The 12,472-nt window shown below is 44.8% G+C and overlaps 1 protein-coding gene across 2 annotated transcripts in view; it reads left to right on the top strand.

The window, feature by feature from the left end:
* Positions 1-12,472, top strand: part of IDUA (alpha-L-iduronidase) — a 105,659-nt gene that overhangs the window by 51,296 nt on the left and 41,891 nt on the right. For both annotated transcript variants that reach the window (XM_054986429.1, XM_054986430.1), the window contains exons 3-7: positions 2,600-2,682; positions 3,380-3,487; positions 7,896-7,991; positions 9,966-10,168; positions 11,765-11,944. In XM_054986429.1, coding sequence (XP_054842404.1) covers positions 2,600-2,682; positions 3,380-3,487; positions 7,896-7,991; positions 9,966-10,168; positions 11,765-11,944 — 670 coding nt within the window. The remainder of the gene's footprint in view (positions 1-2,599; positions 2,683-3,379; positions 3,488-7,895; positions 7,992-9,965; positions 10,169-11,764; positions 11,945-12,472) is intronic.

The raw sequence follows: 12,472 nt of genomic DNA, 5'->3' as shown, positions 1-12,472 counted from the left end.
TCCACTCTTAACACACCTTATCTGTCTTCCACTTTGCTGCAGATAGTACTCTTGCTGCCGCCACCATGCAACAAAAAAAGCTCTCCCTGTTCTTTTTAAACATTAATTGGTAAGATATTTAAGAGCTCTGCTCTTAATGTGTATGCTAGTCTGCTTTAGGAGTCTAGGTAAGGTTGCCACCTTCTCATCAAAAAGCAAAACATTGGCTCTCAATCCAGAACCTATGAAGGAACCCAAACCTATTTGTCCAAGATAACCTAATATTAATAGTAAGGTTAGGACAGTTGTAGCTTGATGCAACTGGAAAATTTTGATAAAAGTTCATGCAACATGTTCTGTGCAAAGCAGCACTGGAATATGTGTGTGAAGTACCATCAAATCACAGCCAACCCCATAGCAATTTCAAGGGGCACTGGAATACGTGGTTCCAAATTAAAAGTCACTGCCCTTCAATTCCATGCTACCTCTTTCAGAGAAGCAGCTATGCTGGAAACCTGCACATTGTTACTGTCAGGGCTTGCCGCCACCGGGTGGGGCGCCAGGCAGTCTGCTACTGACATCAGAGGGGTGCCAGGGATGCTGCAGGACCCTGCTCTGTGAAAGGAGGGGTGGTATACATCACCCAGACTCCCTCTCAATCCACTCTCTGGTCTGCTCAACCTGTGCCACTCACCCCCTCTGGCCTCTCCTCCTCCATCCACTCTCTTCCTGGTCTTTGCTCTCACTCCATTCCATCACTCCTACTCAAACCCACCACCCCAGGGCATTTCCTAGCCATCCTTTATAGGGCTTCCTTTCTCTGCTCCGCCCTCCTTCCAGCCTGGTCTTGGGCTGCCCCAAGTAGTTGCAGCTGGGGTAGCTGATCTGGCTGCACTGACCAGCACCAGCTGTGCCTTGTTCTCTGGCTGCCAAGCCTCCCTGCCTCTGCTGATTGCCGAAGGCAGGTCCAGCTGCAGCCCCCTGGCTGGCTGCCAGGCCTCCCTGGCTGAACTGATTGCTGAAGGCAGGCCCAGCTGTGGCCCCTTGGCTGGCTGCCCAGCTCCTCCATTAGAGTGCCTCCAGCAGCTCCACCTGGAGGAGCTTGGCTCTTGGCATCTCCTGGGCCAGGCTACTATCCTCTAGCTGGGGCGTGGCTCTGGGCTGTTGGGGCTGCTGCTCCTTCCCTTCAGGTAAGGGCTCTGTGTGGGCGACTGCTGGGTCCCCAAACCTGCTGTCCTTGCCCCCTTCCTCTGCTCTGCTTAGCCCCCTTTCCTCCCCCGGGGGTGGGACTAGCTGGGCTCCCTTTGTCTCCTCTCGTCTTCTGAGGCCTTGGGGCCTCGCCCCTTCCCCCTGGCACAGGCAGGTTCTGGCTCTGTTTGCCAGTCAGAGCGGTTGAACTGCTGTCTCCCGGCTGCCCCCCGCCGCTGCCTTCCGGCAAGTCCGGGGGCTGGGCTGCTGACCCCGGACAGTTACACCTGGCTCCAACATGCATAAAAGCAGAGTATGTCTTAAGTCACACTGCACTTGGAAGATCAAACACGTGGCTTCCAATTATCCAAGGTTTCAGATGAGGCTGTGTGATATTGAAAGTCCTCTTGGATGTAGTACATCTCCCTCTTTATGTAAAGTCAGCATGTCACCAGCTTTGTGGTTTGAACTATGGTATATTTCGTTGATAGAAAACTACAATTAATCATTGATGCACTTGCCCGTTGTGTAAGCAAATATTCCAACATTACACCCACTGGAACGTCTTGCAGAAATGCTGGTAACTAGCCTAAGTGTACAGAGCAATACTTTTCCAGCGATGCGCTCTGCCTTGAACTTGAGTAACCTGAAAGTCTTGCTTACTAAGAGAATTCCACACACAGACTGTGATCAGTTTCTGTTGACCATCAGGGAATCTTGGCCACTGAAACTGCCCTACAATTCTTGTTCATCTACAAGATCTTAACTCAAACCATGAAGATGAAGATGTTTTAAACTGATAGTAGAAATAGGAGAAAATGAAGGACCTGGAAGGATGCCTCCATCTCTCCAATGAGGAAAGAGAGGCCCAGCAGTGAACAAAATAGTTACACCCCCAAAACCATATTATACTACCCTTAATCCCACCACTCCATGGATCAAGATTTGAAGCCTTCCTCCAGCCTAAGGAGCTTTCCTGCAACTTAAGTAGCTATTTCTTCCACAGAACTGCCACTTAAGTTGGAGGAAGGCACCTTGGAGAAAGTTCCGATCCATGACAACGTCTCTGTTCAAGCTAATCCAGTGGACTGATCAGCAACTGAGACGCCTGTCTTCATGGGAAAATCAGGACTGCATAGACATAGCATATGCCGAGAGCCCGTGTTTGCAACCGGTAGAGTAGTTCGCTCCTGCTTGATTACTCAATACTGGATGATTTGTAGCTGAAGGCAAAAGTTAACTCAACAGTAACAAGTATTATATTCAAGATGATGTGGGGAAATACCAAAGTTCTGTGTATACATACAGTGCAGACTATCATTCAGTGCTATAGTCATCAACTAATGAATATGCAGGTGCATACCATGTGTAGACTTTTCTGGGGAAATGGTTTAGGTTGCAGGGATTCTAAAATCAAATTTGTCTTATTCAGAGTGACAAATGGGACACTTCATTACAATTTCACCAGCCTGGATAACTTCATGGATCTTCTCTGGGAAAACAAGCTACGTCCAGGTAAAGTTATGTCTATCTGTTGCTGCAGCCTGATAGTGCTATATGCAATTTTTAGCTGAAGGTGGTTGGAATTTAGTACAGCAGGTTCATTTAAAACCATGGGAATTTAACAAGTTGGTGTTACATTTACCTTAATGGGAACTTTTGTCATATCTTAAGGAGAAGTTGTGAATTTCTGCAGCTTTTGCAATTATGCACAGAAGTGTATATTCTCAATTCAGCCAATTGTCTTTTATTGTAGATAAACAGCTTTGCAAAATTTGGGTCCAGCAGCACCCAGATCTTTCTCTTCTACTGCAGGCCAACACAGTTACCCACCAGAAGCTTTGCAAACGACAGTGAAAATACAGGGTTCCCAGGATCATAAAGTTCACTATGTATAATGCCCAGGGCTTTTTTTCTGGGAAAAGAGGTGGTGGAACTCAGTGGGTTGCCCTCAGAGAAAATGGTCACACGATTGGTGGCCCCGCCCCCTGATCTCCAGACAACTCCCCTCTGTCTGGAGATCAGGGGGCGGGGCCACCAGCCATGTGACCATTTTCAAGAGGTTCTGGAACTCCATTCCACCGCGTTCCTGTTAAAAAAAAAGCCCTGATAATGCCTATTAGGAAATCAGTTTTCTTGGCATCTGTGAGCTCCCAAACCACTGCTAATTCATGACTGTTCAGATTTTTGTTTGTTTTAAAAAACAACTAAGGATTTGAATTGATGGGAAGTCCTTCAGGATACTTCACAGACTTTGAAGATAAAGAGCAGGTGATACAGTGGAAGAGCTTGATTGCACAGCTGGCCAAAAGATACATAGGTGAGTTTTTTGAACAGTTGTTTCTCAATTGATTGTTAGCATGAAAATATATCAAAAGTATCATTTCAATGTAAAATAGATAATTTATACAGTCAAACCTTTTTGTAATTAACTCCCAGTTTGGGTACTTCCTGGCATTATAGTTTAGCAAACAGTACATGGTATCATTTGGGTGACCAGGAGAATGTTAGCGAGGAATTCTAAAGAATCTAGACACCATTAAAATTTAGATTAGATTACTGCAATGCACTCTTGTGTGGGACTGCCCTTGAAAAGTGTTCAATTGGTGCAGAATACTGCAGCCAGGATGTTGAATGGTGTGGGTTGTAGGGGCCATAACACTACAGTCTTGTAATAATAACATTTGATTTATACACTGCCCTTCAGGACAACTTAACGCCCATTCAGAGCATTTTACAAAGTGTGTTATTATTATCCCCACAACAAACACCCTGTGAGGTGGGTGGGGCTGAGAGAGCTCCTAGAAGCTGTGAAATAGTAAAGAGTCCAGCAACACCTTTAAGACTAACCAACTTTATTGTAGCATAAGCTTTCGAGAGCCACAGCTCTCTTCGTCAGAGAGACAAAGCTACTTAAAGGTGCTACTGGACTCTTTACTGTTTTGCTACTACAGACTAACATGGTTAACTCCTCTGGATCTAGAAGCTGTGACTGACCCAAGATCATCCAGATGGCTTCAAGTGGAGGAGTGGGGAATCAAACTCGGTGCTCCAGATTAAAGTTCCGCTGCCCTTAACCACTACACCAAACTGGCTGTCTCTCATTGTAGAGATCGTAACGCTCCCATTTGGTTTCCAAGCACAATTGAAGGTGCTGGTGCTAACCTTTAAAGCTCTGTTTGTCTCGGACAAGCATACCTGAAGGACAACCTATTCCCTTACAAACCTACACGACAGCTGTGGTCATTTTGCTTCAGGTGCCTCCAGCCTTCTGAGATGAGATTGAGGGGCAACATGGGGGTGAGCCTCTTTGCTCATGACACCTAAGCCCGGGAACTCTCTCTCTCTCTCCAGAGACACTCGTCCATCCCTTTCTGTTGCGATCTTGTGCCACCCGGTGAAGACTTCCTTGTTCATTCACAATGTTTTGATTTTTTTATGTTTTGTACGCACACGTTTAATTGTTCTAATGATATGGTGTTTTAGTTTTAATGGTTTTTAAGTTGCGTTTTTATCTGCTAGCTGCTTTGGCGGCCCTGGTGAGGGCAGAAAAGCGGAGTATAAATTTTGTTAAAAAATTAATAAATAAAGTCCTGGCCATGTTAACCTTGGACCAAAGATGCTGAAAGGGATACCAACCTTGTTATATTTACAGGCACTTTGGAAAAGGGTAGTAGGCATCACTACGAAATGTCCACAGGAGCAAGGCCAATCACATTACGGCTGGCAGGAAATGTGGCCAATGACAGCATTCTACAGTGTTCCAAGCCAAGTGTCTTCTGACAGAGGCAGCAACTTCCAAATTGGTACCCCTTGTCTGCATAAAGGAGATGCCTCTTGGGTTCTTCTGAAGGTCTTCCTGCTCCAAGGAGGTGGAGGAAATTAGAGATTAGTTATTTGCCTTTGTGAACAAAAGCTGTTTGCTTTTGTTACCTGGAATGGGCCTCCTTGCGAGTAAGTGGGGGGAATTAGTGGCAAGGAGGAAGGCTGTGCAAGAGGTATAACAACGGGATATCTCCACCATTTTTTACAGGGTCCCTTCCCCAAGGAGGCAGACAAGACCGGTGATCTTTGAATGAAAGAGTATTTTTATTAAAAGGGGAACACTCTCACACACAGAGAGACTAGAGATTGTTCACCAACGCACAAGATGCCTAGGAAAAACAGGGGTGAAGGTGGAATAGATTTGAGGGATTTCAGGGAGATAATTACCTATCCGAAGAGCAGAGTAGTCCACGGAGGAAGAGCTTCAAACGTCCAGCGTTCTCAGCCAGGAGAGAGAGGGAGTCTTAGGGAAAGTGACCCTAAGGAAGCAGTGCTTGGATCCAGGAGGTGTGCACGGTTTGAATGGGGCCAGAGCCCTGGTTCTTACAGGGCAAAACATGTCCTGAGGCTGGGGAGTTCCTCAGCCACTGGAACAAAGACTATAAAGGTCAGTCTCTGGGAATTACAAAGGTTTAATTACTTGTTGCCGGGGTGTGTGAAAGGAAATGCAAAGTCTCTCCTGTTGCCTCACAAAAGGGGCACTTTGCTAACGAATCTCCCCGGAGCTGAGTTGATGAATTTAGATGTGAAGATGCAGATTCCCAGAGCCAGAGCAAACTTATCAGTGCTGGTTGATTGATCCTCGATCTTAGGGTGAGGATTTCATCACGGAAGGAGGGTATTGGAATGTGCTAAGTGGGGTTGATTGATCCTCGATCTTAGGGTGAGGATTTCATCACGGAAGGAGGGTATTGGAATGTGCTAAGTGGGGTGACACAGCGAGACCCTGTCTTATCACAGCTCATGCCTGCAGCTGGAGAGGCAGTAATTCAATCATCTCAGTCCTCTGCATTTTGCATGAACATGCCTTTCATCCCTGATCCCCCGGGCGAGACTTAGCAATGCTCATTGCCCAACCGGCTGGAATTCCCCTTGCTGCAGATCAAGCTGCATTTAATCCAGGGGCCCTATGATTTTATTAATTATTAAATATGGTGGAGGCTGGGGCCGATTACCTACACTTTCAGCTTCCAAAGAAAGGGGAGGGCTTATTCCCTGCATGGCATGGGGAGAGGTTGCCAATCCCATAGACACGTCTGTGCCTATTTCCAAATGGTGGGCACATAGCTGTGATGCACAATTCAGTATAAGCTGGTGGAATACAGTCCATAGCTTTGTTTGTTTTTCAGTTCAATTAAAGATGCTTTGGGTTTTATCTCCAATGCTAAAAAAAACAAAAGGCTGTACCTGGAAGCACATCAGTAGGTGCCAGTGTGGGGTAGTGGTTAGTGTCAGACTAAGAGCCAAGCTACAAGTGACATTTTTTACGTGAAGGACACTTGATCGTTTTCGCAAGTTTTTCTGGGAACTGAAGTCCCTCTCCCCCACCCCTTTTCCTTCTGTTCCTTCCCCTCTCTGTTAGAATCGCTGCCTGAAGAGCCAGAGAAAGCCAGCGGCAGAAGCAGCTTTTGCAAATCGTCTTGCTCCTGGGGAGCTGCTCTGGAGAAAGCTGACATGTCGGTAAAGTCCCAGTGTCCTTCCCCTCTCTGTTAGAATCGCTGCATGAAGAGCCAGAGAAAGCCTGTGGCAACAGCAACTTTTGCAAATCATTCCTCCAGTCACAAGCCTGCTCTCAACGATCTTTGGGGGCGGGCAGCTGCAACTTTCTCCCTGGGCATCCTGCTCAGCTTCACCAACATGTCAGCTTTCTCCAGAGCAGCTCCCCGGGAGCAAGACGATTTGCAAAAGTTGCTGCTGCCTCAGGCTTTCTCTGGCTCTTCAGGCAGCAATTCTAACAGAGAGGGGAAGGAACAGAAGGAAAAGGGGCGGGGGAGAGGGACTTCAGTTCCCAGAAAGACTTGCGAAAACAATCAAGTGTCCTTCACGTGAAAAATGTCACTTGTAGCTTGGCTCTCAGATCTGGGAGCTCTGGCTTCAAATCTCCCTTCTGAGACTCGGTGACCTGGGGCCAATCAAATCCTCTCAGCCTAACCTACCTCACAGGGTTGTTGTGAAGATAAAATTGAGCAGAGGAGAACAATGTGAGTTGCTTTGGGTCCCCACTGGGGATAAAGGCAAGGTATAAATAAATTGAATTAATTAATTAATTAATTAGTGTTAGGCATGGTTACAGCAAGCTGTCTGTGAACGTGCACCAGTCCTATCTCATTTACAAATATACCCTTAGAGACAGAGTTTGCTGTGCATGTGAAGAAGAGATTAGTTTGCTACAACAGTTGTTCAGTTTCTTTCTTTCTTTAACAATCCGATGACCCAACCGTCTTGGACAAAAGCAAGACCACCCTCTATCTCCATCCCTGCATAGAAGGCATTGGCACAAGCAATTTAGCCACAGTCAAAGTAATGCTAGGGTCAGTGTCAACTATCAAGGACGACATAGAAACAAGGAAAACCTCAGAAGCTATCCCTGGTTGTATCTACAGAGCCCTCAAAGGGGCAGCCAGCAAATAATCGAAGAAAACATGAGTAGAAAAGAGCAAGAGTCCAGTAGCACCTATAAGACTGATAAAATTTGTAGTAGGATAGGAGCTTTTATGAGTCATAGCTCACTTCTTCAAATACAAGAAAAGAAAATATAAGACAGTTTTAATCGGCCCACACTTGTATGCACATAATCTATCCATGTAGGGCACTTTTTCAGTTTAAGATTTGCATTTATGTCTCAGTGGAAGAGTGCTCTTCCAACAATGCCAAACCATCTTAAATGGGCCTTTGATTTCCAGAGCGGTACGGGCTGAAATACGTTGCCCAGTGGAATTTCGAGACTTGGAATGAGCCCGACCACCATGACTTTGACAATGTGTCAATGACCGCCAACGGTAAGTGCCTTTTGAGTCCCTAGGGCAGGACTGATGAAAACAAGGTTGGAAAATGATCTGATTTAGAGCCCGTAATCAGTCAGCACATTTCCCATGCCCCAGAGTTACGGCCGTTTGAGCTCTTAAAAGATAAATCAACAAATGTCAAACACCAAATTGGGCACAAGGGTTACCTCGAGAGAGTCTCTTAAATGCAACTGCCTAAGCCATAGAAAATAAAATAAACGTTTTATAACTATTATAACTATGTACATTTACATTGGGTTATATACCTTAATAACCCATGTTTAAAAGCACAAATTGAGCACAGAGTTTGAAGCCTATCAAGTAAGCAAAGAATGGTAGAAATTAAATGTATCCCAAACCCCTAAAATCCAGGATCCCTCCTACCCTCCAAAATTATTTTAATTTCTATGGTAAAATTCAATTTTATCATGAAATTGGACCAGAGATTTAAAAAAAAGCAGACAGCAAAAAGTCTATGGTGCAAGTAGGAAAAATATTGTTTTGTTCAGATTAAAATTCTCTACATGTTTCGTCAAGAAGTTTTCTTCAGGGGAATGTACAACACAATACAATTTTAAATGTTACCTGTTATATAATTTGTATGAATTAATTTTTAATGCTATACATATAACTGTAAGATTATATATAACCCAAGATCTCCCTACCTAGCCAGTATTTCTCATTACAACCTCAGAGTGTCTTTCACTGCTCTGCGCTTCCAGATGATGCAGACAGCTCTTTTGGCAGGGCGTTATTCTCACACCCCCGTGGAACATCACACTTGCATTTGTGGATTACCTATAGTAAGAGAACCTTTCCCACTACCTACGTTATTGTCCATTATATAGTGTACCCAGAGCTAAATTTTTGGCCAGAATCCTACCAGTGACAAACACATACTCTGAAATCGAGTGTCCTATAGAGTCTCTCAGTTTGCACTCGCAGCCAAAAAGATCAGATCTAAGGTGGTACTGAATGAGGCTGTTTCGTGACTCCTGGGATAGTTTGGCATACTGTATTGTTTTTAATTAATTTTACTAACCTATACAAACTGTGATAAGGGATTTAATTGTTTATTGGTCGATGTTTGGTGAATTGTGACGGCCTATGGCTTTAGACGATAAACTCTTTTGACCTTTGATATAACTGTATACATATAACTGTTATAGATTCCCCTGAAGAAAACTTAGCGAAACATGTAAGGAATTGTAGCCTGGATAAACAAATGCCTTTTCCTACTTCACCATTGGTTTTTTGCCTGTTTTTTAAAAATCTGTGTGGTTGGTGCAGCTCTTTTTTTCTCCTATGGAACTACACCAGATCAACTATGCTGAATCTCACTCATCTCTGACTACCAAGGCCAAAACTAGATAAAAACTATTGCTTGATCTTCCCATAATTTTTAAAATGGAAATTTCATTTTGGTGGTGGGATTGGATGGAATTTGAATCTGACTGCAAGTTAGGGGAGGAAGGCATTTAACCCTTCTGCCCATGCTCAAGTTCAGCAATTCAAACTGGTCCTGGAGGGGAAAAAATGCATTTCATTGGGCTTCCCTTCCTAAGCTAATAATATCCTCATGAATAGGTTAGATTTGATCAGTAAGACTATATAGGAAGGAAGGGTCAGGATCAGGACCCCAAAGCCACAATTTATTTATTTTTTTAAATTCTGGGAGAGCCAGTCATAGATTTTTCAGTGCTCATGTCCTTTAGCAGAAAGAGTTGTTTATAAGTATCTCCAGGTTTCTTGCAATTAAGGGGGCTAGAAACTTGCTCTTTTTATAAAAAGAAATATATTTTGTTGTCACGCAAACTCCTATCTTTACAGTTGTTAGTCTGTTGGTGTCGGCATAGCAAATACAATAGGATATGCTACTCCCTACCAAGTTTCAGTCCAGTATGTTCTGAAGGGTAAGGCATTGTCCTCTCCTAGCAGTCAGAGTAAACCACGGTATCTTCTCTCTAGGATTTCTCAACTACTATGATGCCTGCTCAGAAGGATTAAGACAAGTCAGTCCTCAGCTGAGGCTGGGAGGCCCCGGAGACTCCTTTCACCCGTTCCCCAAGTCACCTCTGTGCTGGAGTCTGCTCAGTCACTGCCACAATGGAACTAATTTCTTTACTGGAGAGACCGGTGTCCGACTGGACTACATTGCCATGCATAAGAAGGTCTGGCGCTATGTTTGCTTGCTGTGAAGTTCAGAACACACAAAACAATTCATAGATCTAGTTCAATGCTCAGATTTATGGGCTTGCCTGCATTAAAACTTTGTGGCACAAAGGTTTTGAATTGAATTCCAAAAAAGTGGCAGGTACAGCTCGCAGAGAGTAGATACAGATGTTCAAAACACTGAACATCATGCTTAGCATCTGTATAGCGCTTTAGAGCTAGTGTCCAGGGGCAGTGCGGTGTTCACTTGTGCCCATTTGCTTCTCTCCCAAACCAAAGAGCTAGATCCTGGCTTTCCTTCACCTGAGTGGTGCAGGAAGTGTTTCAGAAGAACCCAGGAAGCATCACCATCAGGTCTGCAGGGGCACCTGTTTGGAAACCACTGCCCACATCGTAAGAAGATGCTTGGCTTCACACCTCACAAGTTTGAAAATCCACCCCATGGTAGTTATTTTGTGACGGTGCCCGCTAACATTTCTCAGAATTCTAAGAGTACTTAACAAGGTACACTTAAGGACCCCTGCATTATAGTGTTCACACATCCCCTCAGTAGTCTTTACAACAGCTCTGTAAGGCAGGCCAGTACTCTGCATATTGCTGAGGGGAGACTGAGCCTTAGAGACTGACTTGCCTTTATCACCTGATCACTAGTACAGATCCAGTGGTGACTAGAACATATCCTTATTTATAAAAGTTCCTGCAATTCAGCAGTATCTGCACAGCCTGTCTTGCTTTCTTTGGGTTTGACTCCTTTGCTTGGTCTCCCATTCACCACTTCTGACACCATGTAATATTATATTTCTGGGTCCACCTTTCCCAACCACATAAATGCATCAATTAGTACAAATCAGTAAAAAAACAAACCCACAGGAGATCCTGATTGCAGATGTGGTCTTCAACCTTTCCAGTCCCAGAGCCTGCAAACATCTGATATGAAATCATGTGATAAGTCATGTGACAGGAAGAAGGAGAGCCAGATTGGTGACATCACCAGTTTCAAGGCTAGGTGTAAATGTCCCTTCCAGGTTTTCCCCGGAAGTGATGTCATGCCGTTGCTGACAGCCATTCCCCAATGTGCCCACTCCCTGGGGGTCTCACTCGCTGCCACACTGTGCCTGAACCCTGTTCCTGTGAAACTTAGCTCTGTTCCTGAGCCAAATTCAATTACACACAGTTAAGTTTAAGTTTCAGAGCTGTAATTGCATTTGCTCACAATCAGCTGTTGTGTTCCACCATCTTTGCTACATAGTCACTCGCCACCTTTCAGAATTTGTAATCTCCTTGGGGCATGGACCTGTCTGGTCTATATAAAAAAACCTCTGTGTACATAATTATTAGTGCTGAATAAGCAATAAATGTCTGTGTGGCTGGGGAAAAAAGAATTGCATACCACCAATCTGGACAGGATTAGCTCTTTAATTTCAATCTCTGTCAAATGGCTTTTTAAAATTCTTTGTCTTCTTTTCTTTTGCTGAGCTTTTTAATTACTGCAGCGTGGGTACGTGGAAGAAGGGCGGGCATAAATGCCACTTTGTTTGAATCTAAGAGGAAGAGCCGGCATGAAATCTAATGAATAATAATGTTGGAAACCACAGGGAGCTGGGAGTTCTCTTCACATCTTGGAGCAGGAAATAGAAGCCGTGGGACAGATCCAGAAGCTCTTTCCCCATTTCACCTCCCTGCCCATATACAATGACGAGGCAGATCCCTTGGTCGGATGGTCGGTCCCTCAGCCATGGAGAGCGGATGTCTCCTATGCAGCTCTGGTGGTGAAGGTGAGCTTGAGCCTGCAGTGCTAATGGAAGAATAAGGCCCCATACCTTTACCATTTAATTAGATAATGAAAACTCATAGCAAAAATTGGCTTGAACTTTTTATTCGTGGTGTTGAGGCCAGACAGGTCCAAGAGTCTCTGAATCAAGAGCGGGATGTATTCTTCCAGGCAAAATGGTTTCCGCTGGAGAAAGTGGAACTGAAAGCAGGGAGGGGCCGTGGTTCAGTGGTACAGCATCTCCTTGGCATGCCAAAGATCCCATGTTCAAAAAGGGTTAGGTTGTAGGGGGTGTGATAAACCTGAACCAGAGACCCTGGAGAGCCACTGCCAGTCAGAGAAGACAGCTTGGATCTTAAGAGAGAAATGGTCGTACTCAGTACAAGGTAACCTAATGAATGTGTTCAAGGGTGGCAAGCAGAAAGTACTAGGCAGAGACAAAGGGCCAGGACTGACCAGTCCAGAGGCTTCGTTCTGCTTGTCAGTGGCAGAGGCCAGCATTTCACCCGCTTCTCTTCTGTGCTCAGTAAGG

The sequence above is a fragment of the Eublepharis macularius genome, chromosome 8, assembly GCF_028583425.1.
Source record: "Eublepharis macularius isolate TG4126 chromosome 8, MPM_Emac_v1.0, whole genome shotgun sequence".
NCBI classification, from domain to species: domain Eukaryota; kingdom Metazoa; phylum Chordata; class Lepidosauria; order Squamata; family Eublepharidae; genus Eublepharis; species Eublepharis macularius.
Note: the sequence above shows the minus strand (reverse complement) of the source record. Positions and strands in the feature narration are given on the sequence as shown.